The sequence below is a fragment of the Alligator mississippiensis genome, chromosome 2 (genome assembly GCF_030867095.1).
Source record: "Alligator mississippiensis isolate rAllMis1 chromosome 2, rAllMis1, whole genome shotgun sequence".
In the NCBI taxonomy this organism is placed as follows: domain Eukaryota; kingdom Metazoa; phylum Chordata; order Crocodylia; family Alligatoridae; genus Alligator; species Alligator mississippiensis.
This window is the reverse complement of record NC_081825.1, coordinates 39,610,870-39,638,276: the sequence shown is the minus strand read 5'-3', so window position 1 is coordinate 39,638,276 and position 27,407 is coordinate 39,610,870. Positions and strand designations below refer to the sequence as shown.

At 38.4% G+C, this 27,407-nt stretch overlaps 1 protein-coding gene across 1 annotated transcript; it reads right to left on the bottom strand.

Annotated features, from left to right (window-relative positions):
• On the bottom strand, positions 1-26,299 carry SLC34A2 (solute carrier family 34 member 2). The gene is made up of 13 exons (XM_006260441.3): positions 26,192-26,299; positions 19,301-19,403; positions 19,066-19,197; positions 18,285-18,413; positions 16,936-17,079; positions 15,394-15,505; positions 12,757-12,952; positions 11,941-12,036; positions 9,721-9,841; positions 8,960-9,127; positions 6,630-6,746; positions 6,408-6,532; positions 1-4,680 (listed from the first exon to the last, which is right to left on the bottom strand). The coding sequence occupies exons 2-13, from the start codon at positions 19,392-19,394 to the stop codon at positions 4,102-4,104; spliced, it is 2,013 nt and encodes a 670-aa protein (XP_006260503.1). The 5' UTR covers positions 19,395-19,403; positions 26,192-26,299; the 3' UTR covers positions 1-4,101.
• Between the last annotated feature and the right edge of the window lie 1,108 nt (positions 26,300-27,407).

Genomic DNA, 27,407 nt, shown 5'->3' with positions numbered 1-27,407 from the left:
AATGTCAAAATGTTTTATTTTGATAATGTCAAAACAGTATAGTAAGTATTTAACAATATATATGGTTTAATATTTAACAAAACTATTGTTTTAGTATAATACATTTCAAATTAATTGAAACAAGGAAATGTAAATCAATCTTTTCAACACTTTCCCATTGAAAACTGTCAAAATTGACATATTCCCATGAAGTAAATTTCAACAAGGCTACATCTTCCAATGGAAAATTGCAGTTGAACATATTTCAATTAGCCCAGAGAAACACAGAGCAGTGTGTTTAAAAGCAAACAAAACACAACACTGCACACACAATTCTCCCCCAAGAGGGAGGATGAGAGAATAAATAAGTAAATGACAGATGTTGCTCAATGTTACTTAATGCACTACTGGAAGGTTCATACATACTTCAGTGATAAGCATGAATTATGAAACCATATAGGAGAGACAGGAGAAAGACTATTTAATCACTTCCATCCTTCCATAGCTCCCAGTGTAGAAGTCAAGAGAGAAAAGTAGTAGAATGCCTAACAAGAGAAATGAAGAACAGTGATAACAATAGCTAAGCTAGACAGTAATTAGGGGACCTAGATGAAATATCATTATAAGAATGTTTAGGCATGTATTCAGTGCAGTACTTAAACATATGCCTGAAGTTAAACATAGGCTTAAATGCATTGCTGTACTTTACCCTTGGTGAAAATTCAGACCTGATTTTAAAATAGTCTACATAAAGTGGAGGATACAATCTGTGTTTGCATTGATGTGCTTTAACTCCTGAGAGTGATTCAGGGCTAATGGAGGGTGATGGCAGTTTTAAACCAAGTACCTGAAATGGCTGCTCTTTTTATTGGTGAAGGAATGCTTTGTGTGCCTTTTTAATTTCATTGAAGTATGCTGGAATTCTGGAATTACAATTTCCAGTACTTTCACATCTAGGTATGACTATTTTAGAAACATCACTCCAAAAACTGTGGAATATTAAATAAACACCAAGAATGTTATGGCAAATCTTCACCTTTCCCTTCCATACCTGATTTTCACTAACAGCAGCCCAAAGAAACTTGCCTGAAAAACATCCATGCCCTGCATAACTCCCCTGAACCTTATGTTAGCCTCATGGGCAGCATACTCACTTGTATGAATGAAGGCACATTTCTCCTGAGATGTCCTTTGCCTGCCCAATGCTGATACATAAGCTCATACCATTCAAACTCTGCTGTCTCTAAAGGGAGCTATTCTGTTCAGAACTATTTTTCATCAGCCTCCATTATGCGTAAGTAAACAGTTATAATGAAAAATGTTTAAAATGTTAAACTATTTTTATTTTCACATTCAATGCACCTACCATATCAGGGCAAGATGAATATTCATGCCAAATTATAAAGCTATATATTGTCCCCACAAAAGATAGAAACATTTTTAGAATTAAAAAATAAAAATTTTTTTTTAGAAACCTTGTACCTCAAAAGTTATTCATTAAAGAAAATACACATCTGGCTAGAAAAAGTAGCATTCAATACCCTTGTGTAGACATAATATAAAGGTATTTAGCTACACTGTCATCTTTATTTTAAGCACTCTGTTCCTTCTTTGCCAGCAAATCACAATGTAACTGAACAGTGGAGCAAATAACGCACCTCTGTAAAATGAAGTATACACAATTTTGAAAGATATGTTACAAAATATACAGTACTTCCTTTTTACATTTCTATAGATAAACATTGCATTATGTTTTCAAATAAGTAATACACCACTCGATCACAAGACACTTACTCCATAACTTATGAAAAATTCTGTACACTAGAATAATCATAAATAAATTATAAATATCTTTAGTTAGAATCTGAGGTGGGGGCGGTTATATCAGGGGTCACGTTGTGCTATCTGTTTTTAAGAAGCATTCACTGAAATCTGACTTCCGCCAAAAGCAACAGCACAGTATGGTATAAAGTAGATAAAGGGATGGATAATAAACATGAGCTGCATTAATATGATAGGAAAAAAATTACAACAAAGGGGCCTAAAACACTGCTATACTTATACATAATTCTTCTGGTTCCTTTGTAGCAAGTGCTTTTCCTATCCAACCCCAGAATTTTTTGTAGAGGCTGTTAACAGTTTGTTTATTCCTTTATTTCATGCTACAAAATAACAGGCACTTTATTAGAGAACTTAGTAGGCAAAGAGCAGGAGACCTCTTCTATGTTCGGATTACTCAACTGCAAATAAGGGAGTCATGTGGACTACTGGATAGTCTTATAATCACTAAAAATTAGAGCAAAGGAAATGCACACCAGCTTATGAAGGAACACAGCCTTTGAGCATGCACATCCAAAGCAAGAGAGGCAGCCTTAAAATTTTGTTCACTTTCACTTGACTTCAGGGGAGTTACGAAAGACAACAGAATTACACTTTTTGAGCAAGGAACGGAGAAAATTCTATCTGAGGAGCATCAAGAAAAGAGAAGGAAGAACAGGCAAAAGGGTGGCTAATTCTGCTCTTTTCCACTGACATCAACGGGAGCAAGATTTAGTCCAATGCGAAACACTCTTGAAAACCGCATCTTTGTCAATGTAGGGAAAAATCACACCTATTCTTAAAAATGTGTCAGTGGCCCACAAAAACAGAAAAAGTCTAAAGCTGATTCTGAATAATATTCAGTATACTCTAACAAAAAAAGCATTTTTAGGCAACTTAGAAGCATGTCAGTTTAAAAAATGTAAATGAACAAATCTCTAAAATGAACATATTTACTTGATAACTTAGTTCTGCCTATTACACTAGAGAACTTCAAAGAAAATAAACTTTTTCAGAATTAAATATATTTTAGCAGCACTGAGTAGCCTACGTTACAATGAAAGGTCTGCTTGCATTTAAATTTTAAATCCCATTTAAAACAGAGTCATATAAACTGGATGAAGCTTGGCATAGACCCAGGGCTGTAATTTTCCCCCCCATGACTTGCAGCCCTCACACATTGCACCTTCTTACCTCTTCCATCTCCCAGAATTTGGTCATTTTATGCTACTGCAAGCCAGCAGAACTTCACTGATGTCAAATGCTTTAATATTTCCTGAACTGGCTCATTTATAACACTGAAATGTTGCAGCTAGTCAGAGATGCAGACTGGCATTTATTAACACAACAACATTGAAGACAAGAGGCTTTCCAGCCTGTGCTGGATCGCTACTTAACCCATGGATTTTTATTAGGGATACAGATTTCCAATAGATGACTTTATAACACTGTCAGCACAAATTGCCATAAGGCACTATAGCAACTCCAAGGACATTGATATCGATCATGCTGCAAATGGTTAGAGTTAACACACATTTTCTCCACATTAAATATTAAATGAGTCCTAGGAACGTGTGATCTTATAACACACCAGACACTAGCCACAGTGTTGAACCCAAAACATCCTTGTTTTTGCAGCTCTTAATCCAATCCTTACCACTATTTTAAAAGCCTGTTTTGAGGTTTAGTACAAGTCTCCTTCAAATTCTTCAGTAGTTACTCCCTTAACGGACAGCTGATCTTCAACCAACTTATATCTTCCAAAGGCAAATGCACCAGCAATTTAAAATACTTACATTTTGGCCTTTAGCTAGACATCACAAAATACAGCAATTAAGCTCTCTAACACTGAAGGAAATGAACATGCGAAAACATTTTCATTCTTTTGATTTGTTTTTTTCTCTCACAAAACCTTTTTTATATCATAGAATGAGTTTGGTTTAATACCAGTATGATTCAGGGAGAATGTTCAACACATTACATTGTTTTGTTAAGTTCATAAGCCTCTGAACTTATTTCAGCCATCCTCTGTTAGGTTGGAGTGCATCAACATTTCTTGTGTTTGGTGTTACTAACCATATAGAACATCCTCCACACACAGATCTATTCTCAGCTTTTTACCTGATCTGAGACTTACTGGGCACCCTGTAGAATTTGTTCTACTCCATTCCTTGATAAGTAGTGTAGCACTGGAATCAGGAAACTAAGAAAACTTTCATTTAGTCCTCAGTGCATTATCCAAACTGATTTTCAAGAGACTGATTGTCCTATACTGTGTCTTTGTTAATGCAGGCTGATCTCCTACTATAAGGCTGTGTTGTTAGAGCCCATTGCAGGTTGTGAACCAGCTGCAGGCTGTGGTTTTGGAACACGGTTTTCATCACAAGCCATTGCAACGGTGTTTTCATAAACTTCCAGGGCCTTTATCTGCCTGTCTTTGACAGCCGCCTCTTCCCTGTTGCGTTTGCAGGCCTTGCAGTAGCAGCAGCAGCGTTCTCTACAGAAGGTCATCGAAGACGTTATCATATCATCCCATGGCTGCAGGGATCGCATCCACAAGGGAAGGTAGTCCCAGTTCTGGAGCTTTGCAGGCAGTATATGTGGCTTTTTAGACTGTAGAACATTAATTACCACCACTGCAATAAATAAAAGTAGTATGGGACCACAAACGCCCAAGAGGACTTGCCAGCCAGCCATTGACAGGAATAGGACACCCACAGGTATAAAAAAGAAGCAGATGAAGAGATAAAAACCTGAAAACCATCTGTATGTGGCTGTTATGTTCCCCAAAACCTTGGCCAAGTGGATGGGGAGCCTGGTGTAAGGTATTGGATAAAAAAGAATAATTCCAGAAATATTGAAAAAAAAGTGGCACAGGGCAATCTGAAAGTAAACACATTTTGACAGGTTAGTTAGAGTTCCTAGAAAAACTGTGAACTGAATACAAAACCCATGATGTTTCTCAGAAGCCATGATCTCCCTTCCCCCTCTCTCCTTTTTGCCTGGTAAGCACTGATCACATATGCATTACTATAGAATTAATAATAAGAATCTACTCTTGACGTTACAGAATAATATGTGCAAATTATGCAGACTTCTGTCAGTATTTTCCCTAAGTCATCAACATATACAAGCTAAAATCTATCTGGCTTGGCTTAAGCATGCTTTCTACCATTCTAGCAAAACTCTCACTGCTGTCAAGCAATCTGCAACAGGAGTATGGGAACTTAACATTAACATGATCAAATGCAGACTGAGAAGTTCTAAAGTGTAGCTATTAATTGCAGTTAGGCAGGCTGAATACAGTGCTGATGAACCCAACATCATGGGATCATTCACCAACCAAATATATATACCAGCCCAATCAGTATTAGCTTTGTGCACCCTTAACATTTTTCAATAAAATATGCAGTTAATAAATAAAGTAACTGGTGCCTTCCAGGCCTCTGATAAATGGCCATTAATGAAGCAAAGATAGTGTGTATCCAGCCCAACCCAACAGAAGAAATACAGGTAACTGAGCAAATCCTAAAATTAGGAGCTGATTTGGACATTTTTACATAATTTGTTTTATATTTTTTTCTACATGCAAAGTAGACTTTAATAGAAAGTTGGCTTGGGTAAAATAGAAGTTCAGTGAATGCTGACCAAATCACTAATTTCCCTGCTTGTTATCTCATATACCCTCTGTGATTACCAAATTAAAGCAAATATTTAACTACATCATTTTGTTTTTTAAATTACCTTGTAAAACAGCTATTTAACATGAGATTAACTGAACTGGATTTAGCCCAGTTTGAGATTACAGCAACTCTGTTTTATTTGGAGGTAATAACATGACTACTGTAACTATTTTCCACTTTATTATTACTAGTATTGTTATTATTATTATTCAAATGCACTGGTACAGTTGAGAAGTCAATGGATGTGGACAAGCACCCAATGAGACATACTCTGACTAGATTTATCAAACGTTGCAACACCCCCGATGCCTCTCATTTAGAATCACTTTGTCCAATGGATTTCACAACCTCCACTAAGGTGCCTAAGCTCCTTGTACAATGTATGAGAAAAAGTTAAGTACCCGAGAATGGGATTCACAGAGGCCAGAAAGACAACTGGGGGACCTCTTAAGGCAGCTGATAGGAAATGCCTTCTAGGTCTAGGACAAAGGCCCTAATTCCAAGATGCAGCTTACTTATCTCTGCCTGGCACACACAGACATGAACTCTCTTCTGGAGTTAGGTTCAAATCTCTTCTTCAACTCTCAAAACTCAGTGTTTTAGAAACTATACAACCAATTTAGATATTTAGAAAAAGACTTAGGAACCTAAGTTTAGACACCCATTTCAAAAAACTTTTGTCTTATTTAATTAAATGTAACCAAGCTCATGAATGTCTGAGATTTGGTTATATAACAAAATGTTGTGAAACATTCAGTGTGCTTTTTTGCTCTGACCTCAGCATTTGGAGATCAAGAACCATACACTGGTATTATTATGAAATATTGGTGCACCAGCATTTTTAAAGCTAAATCTTCAAGTCCTTGCTCAGGCAAAATTCTCATTGACTTCAGTAGGTAGGTTGTAATAAGAATGTTTTATGCTAACCTGTAATGAATACTGTAATGTACTTCCTGGACTTGCTAAAGCTGCAAGTATAGCTGTTGTAGTTGTACCAATGTTAGATCCTAAGGTAAGAGGATAAGCACGTTGAATGCTTATAACGCCAATACCTGAAAGAAAAGAAATAGCATTGAGTATTTTGGATTTTAAAAAATATAGCGTGTGAGATTTTAAAATCCAAAGGAAAGGAAAGCCCAAAGAACTTACCAACCAGTGGTGTAATAGCAGATGTAAAAACAGAACTACTTTGGACAATGAAGGTCATACCAGCTCCAACCACCATTGCCAGGTATCCAGCAAGCCATGTAAAAGGATATGGGAAATCTGAAAAGCAGAAAGGGGGCATGTTGTTTTTAGAATTAGAAAGTTTTTGTACTACATGTGAAACCACTGTGAAAATCTTACTATTATTTAGATTTTAAAGCATTTAGGGCAATGGCCTTTTTTTGGTTGTGTGTTCATACAGTGCCTAGCACACTGAAGTCCAGGTATAAAATTGGGGCTACTGCAATATGACTAATGAATAATACTAATAAAGAATTAAAGCATTTACACAATCTCTAGATGCTTCTAGCATATAAACTAAAATAATATGGCCCTCATTTTCAAAAATAGCAGATGTCTCAATTTTGGCAACATAAAGTCTTTAAGGGGGCTGATTTTCAAAAACATCCAGAACCCATGCTATGAAAACAGGGTACATTAAAGTGTCTGAAATCAGACATCCTAAAATAACTCTCTCTTGAAAATGAAGGTCTAAAGAGGTTAGATCAGAAAAAGTAAGCGATGGGTGTGTCTACATATGTGTATTTACTGTGCAGTACCCCAAATTACTGCGCAGTATGGGTGCACGTCTATGCATGCACACCCATACTGCACAGTAAATATGGTGACTTATGCCAGCTTGAGCATGAATTTGATACCTGCATCATGCAGTTATCAAATTTATGACTGATTAGTTACTGCACAGTAATGCACATGTAGATGCCTTACTGCACTACAGTAACTTTAGTCTGAAGTCAGTCCACATACAGTGTTAATGCACTTTAACACCTGTACATGTAGACGTTGGCCTATTCCTGCAGTTACTGTGCAGTAAATTTAAGCCAGTGTAAATGCATACGTAGACATGCCCACTGTGTTCCACTGCAGCCAGCAGTTGTCATAGTCAGCTAAGAAATCAGAACTTAATTGAAGCTCAGAAGACCTGCAACTACAGACTCAGGGATATGACAGGTTCCCATCCAGATCTAAACTGGCAACTGACTGATTTCCTAGTTTATTTTTCTGAGCTACTAGATGTTCTTCACCCTAGAAGAAGTGACGTGAGCAGGGGCAGATTCAGGGGTAGGGGAAGAGGGAGTGAGCTTGCACCCCTCTCTGATTCCTGCCCCATCCAAAATTTAAAACCAACTGCCTGTGTGGTGGCCAGCATTCCCTCTAAGCTGTGTGGCATGCACAGCCAAGCAGGCATGCTCATGCCGTGCTGCCAGGCGTACCTGAGCAGCCATACACACCACACAGCTTAGAGGGAATGCTGGCGGTGGCAGCATTTCTACTCAGACATTGCTGAGGGAGTCAATTGACTTCATGGCTTATTGTAATCTACCTGATCCCTTCTAAGTCTTTTGTTCCACAGGTATTAATGACCCTCTCTTCTTTGTAATGGCCTTGATGTTCCACAAATCAAGCTATCCTTTGTTTTGCAATTCTGCTGTCTGTTAGCTGTTCCTTGTAATGAAGTTTCTATTTCACAGCTGTGCAGATTGTTTTTAACTCATTCCAATAAAGTTATATTTATTTTTGCTTCAATCTTAAACTGAGTAATACAGCCATAGTCTCCTAGCATATTAGTAAAGCCTCTAGTTTCTTTTTAACTGGAAAAAATATGTTTTGTTTTATATGTGACAATAGGTAGATCCCACCCTTTTCTTCAATCTAGGAAGCAAAGGGGAAGGCATCAGTAGGTGGCCTACTGAAAATCTCTGTGTACAAAGTGTCTTTATCGCTAAAAAACAGATGGCTTCTTAATGACACATGGAGGCTGATGGTGCACAGTCCAGGGAGAGGGTGCTTCTTTTATCTGCCATATGCCACTGAGGAGAGGATTAAAGGATGCAATAGGTAAGGCAAGGAAAGAAAATAACTAAAAAAAAGTAATAAAAAAAGTTGTCTCTATTTTCAGTTCTGTATAGTAGTAAGCAATTACCACCTCAGCGCTCAAGTGCTATTTGCTGACGATATGCACATTCACACGGACGTTTCTACCAGATAATGATTATACTTCAATAAACAGAGTCTGGACTTTGGTCTCTATCGTCATTAATCTGCCACATTTCACAAGCAAAGTGTTCACTCAGAGATTTTTAAGAAGAAATGATAAACAATGATAAAATGAAACTTTCTTCTAGGATTTTCATTTAATAATGAATTATGGACACTATCACTTTAGATCTGCATATGCAAATGGTGTGAGTAAATGAGCTTACTGTCACAGTCAGGTCTGAAAAAGATCTTCAGAAATAGTGTATAATTACCAGTATTGATAGTCTTCTTGATGATACTGGCCATTCGTCCTTTAAGGACAGAATTCAGTAGCTTAACGATCATCACCAAACACGCACAGAGAGTTATCAAAGAAAATGCAAGGAGAATGAGACCAATACCAAGATCTGGAAGATCTGCATCCACAAAGATGTGCTTGCCTGCAAAATTAAAAAAATTAAAGTCAGACTGGTACTTTATTCACTAGGCCAAACTCTAGTTCTGCTCTACACAGGCTTGAACATATTGGACAAAGATGCATGTTGTTTTATATGATAACAGTAGCAGATACTCACCTTAATGACCCTATAGGAGGCACATTTCTGAAGGATGCGTTGTTCTTGTGTGGTAGGGCTATTAAACCATACAACACTCCCTTCTCAAGGGCAGAAAGATACAGAAAGAGGAGCAGGTATATTGGTGTAACTTCACACACTTTGGTGCAGGGTGCAAGGGAATGACATGCAAAGGCACAAGCAAATCTTGGTGCACTCCAGCGTGATTAGTGAGTCACCTCTTTGCACTAACATACTAATGGCACTTGTGAGCCCTGAGCAGCACACACAAGGGTTACCAAAATAGCAAGAAACTGCTACCATAAAGAACCCAAACTAGGAGAGCAAAGACTGCCATGATTTTGAAAATCTTTGTTACTGATGCAACTACAGGAACCAAACCTCATTTTCCCTCTGCCCTTTTACAATACCCAGTTAAACATTCACTTTGTAGAGTGGGTATCTATCTTCCTACTTACATTTTTCAATATAGTCTACTTCAGTTATATTTTTGATGGTCCATGTTATGTTGCCTGAAGTCCAGCAAAGGTCAGGAGATGTGCAGTTTTCTGAGGGTGGGATTGTGACATTCTGCAATGTCTAAAGATTGCCATATAAAAGAGAGAGAGTTTAGTTTCATATATTACCAGCTCATGTGCAATTCCTCTAGGTTTTCAAGAACTAAAAATAAATGAATAAAATACAGGTGAAAAAGGGTTGAGTTCAGTCTATAGTTGAATGGCATCACAGTCCCAAAGAGGGAGAAATAGTTTTCACTCAGGAAAAAGCTGTTATTTTAATCAAGACAATCAGTGTAAAAAAATGAAGAAGGGTGTGTGGAACTCTTGTCTGTTCCAACTAGTGGCATTTCCTTGAATCATATAAGTTTCTATCTCTTCTGCAGGTCCTTAACTGTAGTTGATGCAGCCACATTGCCTACTAGATGGAGATTGGACTAGATTTCAAAAGACCAGGACTGCATTCCTGTCTCTGCCACTTGCCTACTGGTTGACCCGAGGCAAATCACGTCACCTCTCCATGTCTCAGTTCCCTTATCTGCAAACAGGAGAGAGTGATACTGGCCTCTTTTGTAAATCACTTTGAGATCTGATGAAAAGTGCCACCTGAGGGCTAGTTTATTATTAGCCTTATTATTAATGGAATGCAGCCTGGACTCCTCACCTGTCCCTCAATTACCATCTTGCTTACAAGGAAAGCAACCTATGGGGAGGGGATTGATTCACAGCCTCCTGCTCTATTGGCTGTAATTTCCCAAAATACATCAAATTAGCTGTCTCAGAGAAAAAGAGTCTAACTTCTGCACTAAGAGATGTGAAGGAGGTTATTTAGGATGGTAGGTACATACAGTTAGCTGAAGTGACTCTACAGCTCACAGATCAAGGGACACCAAGTTACAACACTCAGTATGTAACTGTTAGTGCAAATTAAGAAATGCTGGAAAAGATTGCTGACTGAACTATACCAATGTGTTTGCTAGCCAAATGGACTGTGAACACCACCAGAGGCCAGGATGGTATCTCTGAGAAACATTTCAATTAAGTTTTCTTCAGGAAAGGGAGAGAACTGTGGGAGAACCAGGTTCTCTGCCTGATTCCCAGTAGTCTTTTTTGAAACAGGTAAAATGTGGATTTGAATTTGTCTTCTCACTAAATCCCCTAAATACTAAGCTATATAGAGACAGAGACACCTTTCTGAATCAAAAAGGCTACAGAATGATTTTTCTCTCTCCCCCTCTCCCTTCTGAAGAAAATTTCTCTACCACCTATACCACTGAAGTATTTCAATTTTTAAGAAAATTCACATTGTAAAAAATATTCTGACCAGTTTCTGTTCATAATGTAGCAGTGAACAAGAAGATGAATACGAGTCAGCAGTGTGTCCTTGTTGCCAAGGAAGCTAACAGCATACTGGGCTGCATTAGTAGGAGCATTGCCAGCAAATCAAGGGAAGTAATTATTCCCCTCTATTTACCACTGGTGAGGCCTCATCTGGAGTGTCCAGTTTGGGGCCTCCCTACTATAGAAAGGATGTGGACAAATTGGAGAGAGCCCAGCAGGGAACAACAAAAATGGTTCAGTGGCTGGGGCACATGACTTCTGAGAAGAGGCTGAAGTAACTTGGCTTATTTAGTCTGCAAAAGAGAAGACTGAGAGAGGATTTGATAGCAGCCTTCAACTACTTGAAGGGGGTTCAAAAGAGGCTGGAGCTAGATTGGTCTCAGTGGTGACAGATGACAAAACAAGGAACAGTGGTCTCAAGTTGCAGCAAGGGAGGTTTAGGTTAGATATTAGGGAAAACTTTCTCACTAGGAGGGTGGTGAAGCACTGGAACAGGCTACCTAGAGAGGTTGTGGAATCCCAATCCTTGGAGGATTTTAAGACCTGGCTAGACAAAGCCCTGACTGAAATGATCTAGTTGGGGCTGGTCCCACTTTGAGCAGGGGGTTGGACTAGATGACCTCCTGAGGTCCCTTCCAACCCTAATTTTCTATGATTCTACGATATTGATATATATGAACTCCTTACCTGTATACTCAAAGTAACAGCAGTAGTAGAGAAAACTCTTCTGTTATGGGTATATTTGTAATACTGTGAATATTTTCCTTCTATCTGGAGTGCTGTTTAAGTAGCAATAATATCTTTCCTTAGGAGATAAAAGCCATTTTAACAAATACTCACCACATTGGTGTTAGTTAGGCACCAAACCTTCACCAGGCTTCTATTTTTCGCAGAGTCATCATTCATAGCAATTGCATTTATTACAGATTTATCAAGCTTAAATGTCAAAGAAAAAAAATAGAAAAATTATTCTAACCTGAATCTTAAGTCTACAAAATTTAAGCCAAAACCTTTTCACCTACCCCCTTCAAGCAGTGCCACAGAAATCAATAAAACTGCTTATGCATGTAAGATAGCACAATTCTTACTGCAAACTACTCTCCTACCCAGCAGATAAGACAAGCAGGGACTTAACTCCTAGAAAAATAATCTTCCTTTTCATATTTGCAATACTATATATATATATATAGAGAGAGAGAGAGAGATCTCAAACATGCATCCTCTCCCATGTTACAAACAAAATCATCTATTCCTCACTTAAACAAAAATATGGTTGATTTCATATAAAATCAAATATTCAATGCAACCTTCCACTTACTCTATTTTTCAGTCTAAGGTAACCTCCCCCCTAAATGCTTGGTTGAGCTATTATCAATAAAGGGGACAATTATTCTACATATTTCAAATAATTATATTCGAAATATGTAGAAAGAGAAAATGTCACCATTTGCACCCATCCCTTTTCAACGTCCTAGATCTGCCCATGTATACCACTAATACTTAGTATATAATGAAACATAAATCAGAAATAAAAATTTCCACCCACCAAAGAAGTTTTATCATGAGGACAACAATACTATCAGACAGCCTAGTATCTTTAGAGCAGCTTAAGTAACTGTAGCTGAATCAAGTGGCTTCATTAAAGTGAAAACCTACCTCAATGATAAGCTTTGTAAAAGGATCTGTGATAACTTTTAGTAGCTGAGGGGCATCTTCACCCGTTTCAAGATTAAAGGATTTAACTATAACATTAGTAAGATGATAAAGATAACCAGTAGCAACTTCTATAGGCAACAGCACAAACACTGCAAGCCAGTTAAAGAAATCGTGGACTGTAGCTCCAGCAAAGGCCCTGCAAAAAGACAATTAAAAGCAAATTGTTTTTAATAGCACATTCATAGCATAAATAAAGTATGAAAATACACAAGTGAGAAGAGAGCCTGCACCAAGGCAGGAATTATATAATTTTTAGAGCCACAGATTACCACTTGTGTTACAGTGTGCTCTTTAAGCAGTCTAACTGGCAGAGCTAACCAAGGGATTTAAAAAATACGAACAGAACTAGAGAAAACAAAGGAAACTATCCTTGACAGGTGGGGGATACAGCCTACCCTCGACTAGTTCAAATGAAAGGCCTCTGTTAGCTTGTCCCATTGCCTAAGTATACTTATGTAGGGCAGACTTTTATTTTCCTTTGTGCATTTAAATGGCAGTTTTCTAGCCTTCTACCTGGGCATTTCTGAGCCACTGCACTTTGCATTCAATAATCTCTGATAAAATAGACAGAAAGCACTGGGACTAAGGTTCTATGCTAGAACTCAGGATCTGTTCCTTTTCAAAGCGGCATCCATCTTACTCAGTCTCACACTCTAATTTGCTCTTGTCCTCCTGGCCCCATGTATCCAGAATGCTGAGAAAAGGTTATCGAGTGCTGGTTGGGTGGGAGTCTTATCTCAAAGCCCCCAGCTGGTACTGCCATGATGTGGTGTTGCTGGGGTAGCAATGCAATGGTGTGGGGCTGCTGCTGTTGCCATGTCATGGACTCTACAGGGGGCTACCTTTCTGGTTTCTCCTCTAGGTTGGTACCTGGGGCTGGTGCACTGATCGCCTACCCCAAGTTATGCTACTGAATGAATCTCTTTCTTTTAGCTGCCCAGGCAGCCAGCTTCAAGAGTGCTGCCTGAGAGAGGACTGAATAATGCCTGCAGTGAGGATGTTAGAACACTGTATTGGAAAGTTAGACATGCAGGTTGAAACTCTCTTTGGGCAAAAAGGGCCTAGAAGCCAGGTCTCGTACTTCCTGGGCAAGTACCCTAACCACTCAGCTAGTAGGGGCCTCCTCCTCTTCCAGCATCTAACACCTATTAGTTAGTCAGGAGTTTCTGGACATGTGCTTTTTTTAATTTGGATGCACATACACAACCATAATGGACATGTATACCCAGCTGCATATGTGCTCCACCAGTGTGTAGCCTACTGTGCATGCTCAGTCTACACACATATTCTTCCACATCCACAGTGCAGGGGTAAAAGAATTGCAACCTGTGCTTAAATGCCAAAAAATGCCACTTATGTGGCTTGCAAGCTATGATTTAGGCACACAAAGGAAAACAGAATTCTACCCATTGCTTTTTCTGGCATTCTAAAGTCCATTGCCAGCTTTTCTCTGCCCACTGATTAATGCAAAGTACTAGTCTCTGACCTCTTTATAGCTATGCTATGTACAATTTTCAAACATCACAGTATACTTCCCTTTCAATCTTTCTTCCTTGTCTGTAATTGGCAAACCAATAAATAAAAGACACAGAGGGAAAACAAACAGGGAAATATAATCTGGCTAAATGTATTTCACAAATTTGGCAGTGTCCCCATATAAATTACTATAAATAAGAAGAATAACAAGGCACCAGAGTCTCACACCCATTCCAGTTTTACTACTCTGTCAGTTACCATATCTCAGTACTAATGAGAGTTTAGGAGTTCATAAACTGTCAGTGCATATACGCGTAGCTGTTAGAATGTTTCACTTTTCTCTATTTATCATATCTTGCTTATTGCTAATTTGCTAGTCCTTGAAACAGAAAGTACACAACAAGTGGAAAACGTTTTATTTAATGTAACATTAACTTTCTGCACACATATTTTCTCTGTTATAAAGATATGGTAAAATATGGGTGGAAAAGTGGATATACTTTTAAAAAAAGTTTAATAAGTGCCATACTATGGGATTCTATTAAAAAAAGTTTGAATCTTTCAAACCCATGTAGCTTTTTAGGGAACACAGAAAGCATTTCAGATATATTTTAAAGTTAACTTACAGTAAGCCTAGACTGCATTGTGCTTTGTAATGTCAGATAACTGAAGAATAAAGGCAACGTGGAACTTACTGTACCATCAAAGCTGACAGTTTTATGAAGCAGAAAGCTATGGAATTGCCTTGTAATTATTTATGATGACTAAGCAAGATAGCACCTGGTCTTGCATACCATTGAGATCACTGGCAAATTCTCAGTGTTTTAAGTAAGGTAGGATCAGATACTTTCTTTTACATGATTGCGAAGTAAACGTGACTTATTTTAATTATTTTATATCCAATTACATAATTGGAGCTGCACAGCACATCGTTAAAGCAGCTTTAGAAATTTACTTTCCATTTTCAAGCTGTAGATTGTAATTTTGGACAACAGACTAGCTGAGAAGCTGCTATAGTAATAAGAGCTATAGGAAGAAACATAAGAAAACCTGTTAAAAGTTAAAAATAAATGCTTATGGGGTAAAATTAAAGCACAATACCTTCTAAATTCATTTCTTTCTCCAGCTTGCATAAGTGCCACAATTGTGTTTGTAATTGAGGTACCAATATTTGCCCCCATTATGATAGGAATAGCAGCTTGTACAGTCAACACTATAAAGTAAAAAAGGAACATTAGGTGAAAAGCAAATACTTGACGCACAGTCTACACAGAGGGCTAGTCTACACATGACATTAATGTGAAGGAGTGTATTGCTCCTGAGCACCATGTCTTCATGTGTGTCTAGGACTGCAGCATGTTGAGCAGGGTCAGAGCAGACCCAGCTGGCAGAGGGCTAGGGGGTCAGCCTGCCAGCCCAGGGCTGCTCCAACCTGGCTCAACATACCGCGCAGGGGCTGGGTGAGGCATGAGGGTGCCCTGGTGCAGGACTGGCTGGCAGGCAGCCCTGCACTGAAGCACCCTCATACCCCAGCCAGCCCTGTCAGTGTCTACACATGCATTGCTGCACACTAAAGAATGCCACTGAAGGACAGTACTTGTATTTAGGAGTATTAACCTACAGTGGAGTGAATTTATTTCCTGAGGCCTAATAGGGCCACATGTGTAGACACTGAGACTTTTCTGTGGGCCTAATTAGGCAGCTCCACAGTGAACATCTTGTGTAGATGCACTCAGTGTAAATCAAATTACCTTCCTGTTGAAGTCACTGGGATTTTTGCCACTGACTTCAATGTGATCAAATTTGTCTAACAAACATAACTAGTTGTCACTATGATCCAAACAAACTTGTTTTTAGTCAAAGGATCTTGGGAATGTGCTGCTTTATTATTCTGAGAACCCACTTTGCATCTGAAGCATACTAGTCCTTGGTTTCTAGTACAAAATATTCAAGTACCTTACCCTTTTTTTCTTTTTTTTTTTTACTAAGCATTCTCCCACGTATTATATATATACTTCAGAATTTTGAAACCAAGAAACAAAAACATTGATTCTAGTAACTTTTTTGACAGGTAAAAGCATGCAGTTGCCAAAGTTAGTACTTTCAGTGTCAATGTACTAAATAGGTTCCCTACAGCTGAATGGCATTTTTGTGTATTATAGTATGAAGAAACAAATAAATTATAGCTAGTTAAAAGGGAGGAGGGACTTGTCACATATCCAATGCCCCATGGTAGTTTCTTTGTGCTTCTGCACTAGGTATGCTTTGTGGTAAGTGAAAAATGAACTAGACTAGCATAGCCCTGAATGAAAGAGGGCTACATTACCACAGTTCAGCTTTCACAGTTAAGCTTCCAGTTACTGCAAAACAGTGTGAAAACATTAAAAAAAAATGATTGCAGAGCAACTGAAACATAGTTACTTCCATGTCCCTCTCTTCTAAGCCATCATAATTTGTTTGTCTGCCCATACCCTCAATGTCCATTTGTTATTGCTAACTTTTTCTAATTTAGTATCAGGAGAACTGCAGTGAAGTTTTCCCCTCAATCCTTTACTTATTCCCAAAGCTTCTACTTTTACGACTTTTTAACTGCTAATGTAAAAAGTATCATGATCTCTACTACCATCGTGTGGGATGACTTACATGAAGAAGACACCATGCTGACTATAATAGATGAAGAGGTACTAGAGCTTTGTACCATGACTGTCACCAAAACTCCAATCACTAGTCCAGCCACTGGATTTGACAGCACAGAATCATCTCGAAAAATGTCCCCAGCTGCTTTACCTATAAAAAAAATTCTTCTAGTGAGAAAAGTGCCTTGCACAGTCAATGACAAGAGCATTTACAGAAAAACTATTCCACTTTTTAAAATGCAATGTATGCAATCCTACCTGTCAGTCTAAAGGTGAATTAAAGTGAGTAGCTCAGAGATCCAAGTTCAAATCCTGAACTTAGACTAATTCCTTCCAAGTTATCAGGAAATACACCATATTTCTCTCATTCTTTTACATGACAGAAAAAACAACAGTGAAAAGGCCTGGATATAAGTGTATCTAGCCACTTTGTCAGAGGGAAGTCCACTAAATTTGGGACTTCTTGAGGCTCAGGAAAAAAATAGAATCACTGAGGAGAAGACAATTGCTTACTTCATGTAGGAGCCCTAAAGATGCTATTTTAGACACAGACATGGGTGACAGGGCACTATCACAAGCAAATCTTTCTGCATCTTCCCCTAGTTAGGGTATGCCTCCATGGTATAATCCTACATAGCATATTCAGTAACTCAGGCATTATTTTGGTTGTGTAGTTTTTATGCCTGGAATAGTAAATTCAACAAAATGATATGAAAGAGATCAACAAAATGCTATGGATTAAAAAATCCCAAAAAACTAGTTTCGGTTTTAAACCCAAAATATTTTCATATCATTAACATTTTTGGTTTGCTTCTTTAAGGAATAATATTTTAATAATTGTAAATAGCATGATGTTTTTTTATATTTTAAATTATACTGCTAAAAATCTTGAATGGAAATGGAAAAAAACACTAAACTCAAACAGGAGTCCACACAAATTTAAGTAAACCACAGTTTGGTCCTTTTATATTCTAATGTTTTTCACCTTGAAAGGATTTAGGGTCCTTTAATGTTGAATCTTTTAAATAAGCACCTGTTTTTAAACTTTCTCTATGTTACAATGGCGTTCACATAGTAAAGCTAAATGCACAGGTGTATTTGTGTTATTAGGACAACAGGGACTTCCAATGGCAATAATAGTCTGGAATTCTGGAAACAAAGACTTCTTTCAAACAAAAGGAGATCAACTTTTAGTTACTGAAGACAACTTCTATATATGTATGTTCGTATGTAAGTATATAACGTGAGTTCTTACAGTTCGATATTCTTAGCATGGTTATTTCATTTTGAATTGTATTAGAGTCAACAACCCAGTCATCCATAGATTAATCTGGTACTTTAAAAGTATTTACATACCTCCTACCAATTGGAAGCCAGAGCTTAGAACATCCAAGGAGCACACAAATAAATAGAGTAATCCAAGCATGAGAACAAGCTTTCCTAACCCTTGGAGTATAAAGAGTATTTTTCCTTTCATATCCCGATCTGCAAAACATAAGACAAGTTTTCATGTATAAAATATTTATGTCTTTGGCACTCCTTTTTGAACAGTTTAGCACTTTTAGAAAATCTCACATTCTCAATCTGGAGTCAACAATCATATTGACAGCTCTGTGAATGATAAATCCAAAGGAATGCTTATGTTACTAAAATTTGAACCACAGCATCACTTTAGTTTAAATATTTTGATGCATATAAAGACTCCAGGAAGTTTGAACTTCATCCTTTTTAATGTTTACTATTAGATTTTTAAATTACTGTAAAAGGTGGAGCTATGCTAATTAAAAGTCCCCAGAGCATCATGTGTATCAGCGTCCCCACACTGAAAAATAATGGCAGGGCACTTTGAACCAAAACTTGTTCAATGAGCTTTAGTTTAATGTACCCTGCCGCCATTTTCCAGCGCAGGGCCACTACTACACATGATGCTGGATTCAATTAAATGAATCTACTCTGATACGCTGGAATTACAGTGCGTCAGAGCAGCCTCCCTGCATGTGTATAGGAGCCCTGACTACTCAAGTTAAATCATAAAACCAGTTTTCCAAAATAATATTACAGAATAAGATTAAAATAAAACAGCAGTAGATTAAAAAAAATAAAAACAGGTAAACGTTATACACTGACAGCTTATTACCTGACCATTTGATCCCAGTGTCCGGAAGGTCTGGCACTGTCCAAGGGTCATCACCTTCTTCTGTCCCTGTCTGATTTATCAAGGCAATTGTAGAATATCCAGGCTGAATATTCCCTGTTGAAACCACATTACCTATAGAAATCAAACACAAAACAAATCAATTTAAGTACTTGCTGCCTTAACCCAAAAGCACAAATATAAGATCTTCATGTAAATCATGAAAACATATATTTACCTCCATCTTTTGCAGTCACAGGCTGTGTTTGCTTGGAGGATTCATCAATGCAGTTATTGGCTTCAGGCTTGTCCACTTCAGGCCAAGGAGCCATGGTCTGTTACTAAAGAAATATACTGATCAAAATTACGGTGCTATGAAAACATTCTTTAACATTTGTCAATATGATGTAAAGAAAGGCTTACCTAAGAACAACACAAAGAAAACAATCTGTCTTCCAGCACAGATCTTCATTAATTCTTATGAATTACTGTAGTTATTAATTAACTTAGATTTACTTGTGTTGCTTAAGTCAGTACTAAAAATTTCATTTCCTCTTCCCAGTTATAATTATGCTAAGTTTTGGCTGCTACCAAAAGCAAAGATTTTTATACAGTCTAAAATTTAAGTCTTCAGTCAGTCAGTCAGTCAGTCAGTCATTCTTCTATAGGAAACAAATTGCTACTTTACTTTTTGTCATTCTCTCATTCTTAACTGTATGGTTCTAATTCTTAAATGGTAATACAATTATTAGATCTGAAAAGGAATTGTCTCATTTTTTATTACTGGCTGAACTAAAAGGAATTCAAGCCTGACCAATCCATTTCTACTAACCCATCCAGGGATGCCCATTTTATTTCCAGTACTAACAAAAAAGTCTCAACTCTGCCAGCTAGACACATTGCCATACCGTTACACCAGTTAAATGAAGATGCCTTCTAAATCGATGGACTGTTGATGTGTGGTTGAGCTAGTCTCAGTTATGGGTGGTGAACCAGGTTTGGTCTGATCTATACATGCAGTTTAACTATTTTAAAGTGGCTCAACAGCACCTGCTTTTAAACAGCAGTTAACTTATTTCATGTAGTAGATAGGGTTTGTGTTACACAGCTCTGGCCAGATCCAGGATTCCCCAAAAGGGGGATGCAGGAGCAGCAACCTCCGCTGCAGGGGAAGCTGCATCCCTACCGCCGAGCCTCTTCTGCCTCCACCAATGAGGGCAGACTGCCCTCAAGAGCCTCCAGGGACTTTATGAAGTCCCTAAAGCAAGTGAAAACCCCTCCTCTCCTTCTCTTTCCCTCCCCACTTCCCCAGCTGCCGCTGTTGCTTTCCCCGCTGTTCCAAGGGCTGGGAGAGCAGCAGAGCAGCTCGTGCCCATCCCAGCTGGGCTGTACCAGGACAGGGCTCATCTGGGGATGGGGACAGTGCCAACAGCAGGTCAGAACAGTAGTCCTCCCCTCCCTGCCCCATCCCCTAGAAGCAGGCCTGGGAAAGGGGATCTCCCCACCCACCCACACTGCTGCTTTCCCCATTCCCAGCTGAACCCAGTCCACATGCAGCCTGGCTGGGGTGGACAGCAACAGCTCTGGTGCTTCCCCCACCCCTGGGACAGCAGGGAAAGCAACAACAGCAGGCGTGGGAGGGGGAATGATGAGGGAAGGGGAATTGTCACTTCCTTAAAGGGCTTAAAAAGTCTCTGGCAGCTCCCATGGTGTAGTCCAATGCAAAAGGGGTTTGCAGCTATGCCACTGCTTTGCCACACACAGTTATAGCGATATAAGGTGGTTGTAAGAAAACAATCATGCTGGAGTCTATTTAGCATAACATGCTTACATTTTTCTAGCAAAGTTTTTGTTTTGAAGAGGACCATCATCAAACAAGGATATTCCGGGAAGTTGTTTCCAAAAGCTTTGTCTACCTTGGAAAATATTTATTAACATATAACCTCACTACTACTACCACTTGAGCCATACCGGTGGTCACCCAATGAGAGCATAGGCAAGCCTAGGGAGGTGCCTAGGATTTTAAGTTACTTATTGTATTGCCCTGCTCTGGATAGGTAAATAACACAGGGCATGTCTACATGAGACGTTTACTGTGGAGTTGACTAATTAGCCCCACAGTAAAATGTCACTGTCTACACGTGCAGTACTGTTAGGATGGAGTAAACTAATTAACTCCACTATAGGATAGTACTGCCAGACACAAGTACTATCCTACAGTGGAGTTATTTACTCCACTGCAACACACATCTAGACACTGACAGGACTGGCTGGGGCATGATGGTACTTCAGTGCAGTGGCTTCCTGCCAGCCAGCCCCACACTGAAGCTTCCTTGTGCCCCAATCAGCCCCTCCGCAGCATGTTGAGCCAGGTCAAAGCAGCCCCAGCTAGCAGGCTATCCCCCAGGATCCTCTGCCATCCAGGGCTGCTCCAACCTGGCTTAACATGCTGCAGTCCCGGGTACACATGTAAATGCAGTGCCCAGGAGCAATAAACTCTGGTATGAACTACACCAGACTGTATTTGGCCACATTAATTGCATGTGTGGGTGTGCCTACAATGTTCAAATGTCAGGAGGACTTGCACTTCTGTCTACAGTAATACTCTGAGAATTGAAGTCACAGGAAAAGAGAAAATAGTGGTAACAACAATGGGAAAAATTCTGGTACAAAGGTCCTTTGCTCCCTTAGGCTGCATTTTCACTAGCCTTTCTCAGGAAATACCTTACATTTGTACTGTCGCTGTTGCAGGTCTACCCTAGGTAGCACTATTGGGAGTCCCAATTTAGATTAGTATAGGCATTTTTATCTATTGTACCTTACTGTGAACAAGTTTGTATGATAGGGGGATAAAAGCAGTAGTGACAGGTCTACCCTGCTGATTCTTCACAGGCCAGCACTGGTTGGCATCCACAGTAAATCAACAGTGGGAGAACTTGGGTAAAATGTTCACCACCAGCAGGATCCCTATGTCAGTTAAGATAAGGCCCCAATAAGCCAGTATGAAGATTGCTATTGTGCTATAAACAAGATTCAAGCATGAACAGCATCCACTGAAAGAAGAGTACTTAATCCCACACTTAATGGGCTAATATCTAGGTCCGATATTGGAACAGGGTTGCCCCTTAGGTGGCCCCCATTAGTCACCAATTATGCTCCTATTGTGTAGCCCATGGTTGAGGGAGAATGTCAGATAGCATGATCGCTCAAAGCCTATTGTAATAGTCAATAGTACAGTTTTGTGGCATTTTTATAAGAAAAATATTCCTCTTCCATACCTGTTGAGAGAATTCTGCTAGCAACAAGGAAGCTATTACACAACTATAATGTGCAGGATTTCATCAGTAGAGTGGATATGGCAACTTGGAAGGTGCATAGAGATGGATCTTTAAACAGCTAAGAATATCACTTGCTGGTTTCAACAGTGTTTTTTCCATTTGCTCAGAGCAACTCTCATGTTGTCATTCATGTCCAAACAACCTCAAGGCCCCGCCCATGTCAGAAGAACTCAGTCTTGTTAAACAAGTTGCCCTTGCACACATTCAGCATTAAAAGAGTTTTGAATGATATAAGTGCTTAGTAATAGTCGTCTTAAAATCAACTGCAACTATAAGCAAGCATCTGAAATTCAGGGTTGGGATGGGTTTAACACACCACTTAATACATTTACAGCTCTTTTCCTACATCCATATTCAAGATGGAATTCAAGGGCTTAACCTCCCCTATTACAGAAGCAGCCTGAAAACTGAACTGGTGTGATAAATACGGATTAGAAAATTCCATCTAATGAAAGCGTTTTTCCCCCTAAACTAAGTCTTCCGAACTGAAGCATTTGGATAGAAAATATTTTCATGAGATTTTTATTAACACTATGATGTCTAGACACCGACAGGTAGGTCATATGTTTTTATTACTATTATTATTTTAGAATATTCACTTATCTTGGCAATACAAAGTACCTTTGGAGGCAGGGCAGAGGTGCTATATAGATATATAAAATAAGATCAATACATATAAAAATAATCAATTTCAGTCCTGATCAAACTTTGTGTTGGCAAGTACAGCTTGAATACCATAGTCCCTACAACTAACTACTTTCAGCATCTGTGCTTCCCAGGAAAATATCACTCTGGCAGCCAAAGCAGATTGGCTAATGTTATCAAGGATCTTTGACAATGGAAACATGTGGATTTCTGGAAGCAACCCTGCAAGATGACAACTTAACCCTGTGAAGTGTGTGGGAAGAGTAACTTTTAGCCACAAGTCAGACTGATTATTAGAATTTTAACCCACAGCTTCTTGCTATTGTTATAGCATATATCTATCCCCAACATGTAACAGGTATTATCACAAAAGCGCTCCTTTCAAAGACAACTATTTTCCCCAAAGGAAAGCATTAATATTTGAGGAAAAATATTCATTAAAAAACCCTAAGCACTGAAAAGCAGCTGAAAAGCAGGATCATAACCATATACTCTACTCCCTTGCACCTGAGCATAAGAATAAGTAGCATTTTAGATCCTCTGTATGCTGATATACAAAGTGCAAGATAGTGGAGAATCAAGATCATAATCCTCAATAACAATTTACTTTAGAACACATAACTCATGATTGTCAATGCTACTTTAGGTGGCTGTCACCTCAGTGCTACATTGATGCAAGCTCTGAAATGGAAGCAACCCCCCACCCCCCACACACCTTTTCTCTTTTTTTAAGTGGTAGGTCAAAATATTCCATGCATTTTATATGAAATTAGCATTTCAAAGGTCTGAAAACTAATGCCCACACAAACTGTAATCCAGTCTGTCTCAATGAATGATGCAATAAATCCTCACATGCCATAGTGTGTGCTCCTTTGGTTGCAACTCTTGACCTTCTCCTTTATTATTATTTATTATTTGCTTCCAACAGTGCTCACTATTTTTGGGTGCCTTTAATTATAAAAGATGCGCAATCCCTACTCCAGCGCCCATAGAGACTTAAAGCAGTATTGGGACTATTACATTCCTGAGTGACTCATGAAATTACTACTTTTTTCTGTTTTACAGACCTAAACCTTCAATAATTCTCTATTTCACCTTAAAATAGTCACAAGTCACTTATTTTGCTGGACTTAACATAAGGGATATAAACTACCAACTGCACATGTGTACTCAGTATTGTTTTTATCTTTCCATCCATGACAGTTCAGTGAAAGGACAAGTTGTACTTGAAACAAGTAATGTGAAGCAATAGTATTAAGAAAATCAAAATTACATGGAAACTGCAAAGTAGAAGTGAGAAGAAATAGGATTTCTATGTGAACCATATACCAGTACTTCAAATACAACCATTAATAAACCCAGTGAATAGCTAGACTATCATGCATGTAAATTTTTTTCCAGACCCATCAAACAGTTTCCAAAGCAAGGTATCCATTTCAAGCAGGCTACTCTCTCGCTTCTTTTACTTTTCTAAAATGCAGTGCATTATTGCTATTATCCACGTTGTAGATGTTTATTTCAGAAAGTTTTGGGGTTTGGGGGGGGGGTTTGGTTGGGTTTTTTTGCAGCTCATCTGATATTCAGCTCTATTTGCATTCATACTATTTCAACAAGTATACTTTAGTGAATAGGTATGTCTCAGGCCTTCTCCACATACATATTGAAGATGCGTGCAATATGTGTAACTTCAAAACACATAACCAGAGATAAAATTCACATCTTATAGGTGACCAGGTTCTTAGTCAGCATAAACTAGAGTAGCACCACTGAAGTTAACTAACCAGTTTAGACAAGATGAGGACATGGATCCATAGCATTACCGCCCTATTGCCATAAATGTGAGAGAACAGGTAATAATTATAACAGATACAAGCAATGATTCAACTGTGCTAAGGGCAAGTTTCTTCTTTGCTTCAGCTATCATCACTCCAATAGGACTATTTGTATCATTCAAGTTACCAAGTTTAACCAGGATGTAATGTTTTTAATCAAACCTCTCTGTTGTGGAAGGGAAAGTGCAGGGGACAAATGCTAAATACAGTTGCTAATATATAAATATTTTATTTTATTGGAGTCCTTAGATCTCTGGTTGTCTCACAGAACTGAATCTAAACCATGAAAAAACAAAACCAAACCAAGAACAGCGTACACTAGTAAATAAATGAATGTCTAAGCCAGTGCAGAAATAAAGCAAATACTTCACAATATCCACTTGTTGCCAATATCTATCCATTCACAACCAGTACTCTAGCTAACAGAACCATATCAACCACGATTTCAGTGAATAATCTGGAATGTATCTGAAAGTAACAAGTGGTACAATTCTTTAGAATGGAACGGGAAAAAAGTTCTTCACCACAAGAAAACAATATAATTAAAATGGATACCTGCCCCCATACCTAGGCTGAGGGACTTGGTAAAGAATCTCAAGAAAAGAAACTGAACAGCATTGAAAAGTTTTATTGACTTAATAAAAGCCACTAATGAAAACTCCAATATCAGTCAAATTTCTGTCTTCTGTCACATTAATTCAGCCGATTCTATTAGACTAATGTATTCCTCTTTCCTCAGTGCATTAAACTGAATTAACATTAAAAATGTTTGGTTTTGGAATAGCCTGTTAGTGTAATAATGTTTTACATAGCCCTTTTGTACGATTTTATGTAGTAACATATGACTGCTGATGCTTCACTGATTGCAGCTTAGGCATTTTTCAGCATCCGATCCTACTGATTATTTCTGATTAAACTCTCTGTTTTCTAAAGAAAGTAAAACACTAAATACTTTTCCTGATACAGCAGGCAGTTATTGTACTTTTGATTCTTTACCACTGCTAACATACCTCTTAGCTCGACTTTCGAATTCTATGTGAAAAAGTCTGTCCTCCTTGTAGAAGATATTTACAGTGGCATGCATTTATAATCAATTTTAATTTTGGCGTTTTAAAAAAATTAAGGGAATACAACCAAAAAGATACCCTCCAAAATATTTAAAACTTTGACTATACTTTGAAGTACAATTCCAATTCCACTACTTTATCTCTCTGCTGCTATTTCATGTGACCTGCAAAACAGTCTGAAACTTAACATACAAATTACTTTAAAGTTTTTAAAAAAGGGAAGTTTGCCTGAGTTGCTTTTACTTACCACTTCTTTCTTCCCCAACAACAGTGAGAACAGATCAGCCAGGTATCCACTGAAACCTGCAATTTATAGAGAGAGAGAGGAAGGTGTTGAGCAAAGTCTGCTGTCACCAGCGCGCACACACATTCCTATCTTACACTCTAGAGGCACTGCCTACCTGCAGCTTAATGATCTCAATCAGCTCTTTTCAGCAGAAGTGGAGAGCAACCAACAGCAATAAAACCTCAAATTGTTTCACACTTATCATATTCTAGGAAATGTCCCATCATCAATAAGAGTTGCTAATATGTTCATCTGAGTAACGTGGAATTATTTGTTCCACTCTGACAAACTGCTGGCCACTTTGTCATTTAGTCGTCTTTCTAATAAATGTCTTCCAAAAACGTCTTCTTATACCAAAAATTGATCAATAGAGTTCTGACAGGGATATGGTGCTGTTATCTGTCCATTTGTCTATCCTACTGTCTATTTGTCTGCCTCAGAAGAAAAGTGACAGAGAATCAGATAAAAAAAATGGTCTAATTAGGAAACCTGTAAGAACCTCTTTCAGAACAAAGGATGAAGTTTTCATTCTTATCAGTGCCCAGTGTTTACAATTAAAAAGAAGCTACAGAGATCATTAGCATTTTGGCCATTGCTACTCTGGCTCTCAAATAAAAGAGATTTAAAGATATAAGAGTGCTCCTGGTAATTTTATCCTGAAGGCTAGCAAGTAGTACAACAGGTACGAATAAGCTCAGTATGATATTAAAGATTCATGACCTATACAAACAAATGACAAGTACGAAAGTGAGCCACTACCACTGCTGACTACTATACAGGGGTAGGTGCACAGGAAGTCTGGGGTACTGACCAAGCCACAAAGACTGCAGTGTTATTCTCTTTGAATTTTTGTTGTCCAGACCCATTTGCTCTCAGGTCCATCTGGAAAAAGACTCCATAGAGGCATCTTAACTAAAAGCTTCACCTTCTCTGTGCATTGTCATGTCTTCTCTCATGTTTTCCTGACTAAAATAAGGCTGTTGCTTTTTCATTCCTGCTAGCCCTGGCAGCACAGCAAAGATGCAAGCAGATCTTATTCTTTTTGTACCACATCAACAGAACCATTTACTAAGTTCTTATGTGCTAACCCTGGGGCAGCCTGGCCAGGGAGGCTCTGGGTTGACACCAGTAGCACTGAGTATTACTTGGGAGAATATGGCCTCAAAAAGGAGTTAAT

What these genes read in the sequence shown, in the direction of transcription:
- SLC34A2 (XM_006260441.3), bottom strand. Translation starts at nt 19,394, where the DNA reads ATGGCTCCTTGGCCTGAAGTGGACAAGCCTGAAGCCAATAACTGCATT. An exon ending in TGTGACTGCAAAAGATGGAG is followed by an intron (nt 19,198 to 19,300) that starts GTAAATATATGT and finishes TGATTTCTATAG; the next exon opens with GTAATGTGGTTTCAACAGGG. An exon ending in GCCTAACTAACACCAATGTG is followed by an intron (nt 9,842 to 11,940) that starts GTGAGTATTTGT and finishes GGCAATCTTTAG; the next exon opens with ACATTGCAGAATGTCACAAT.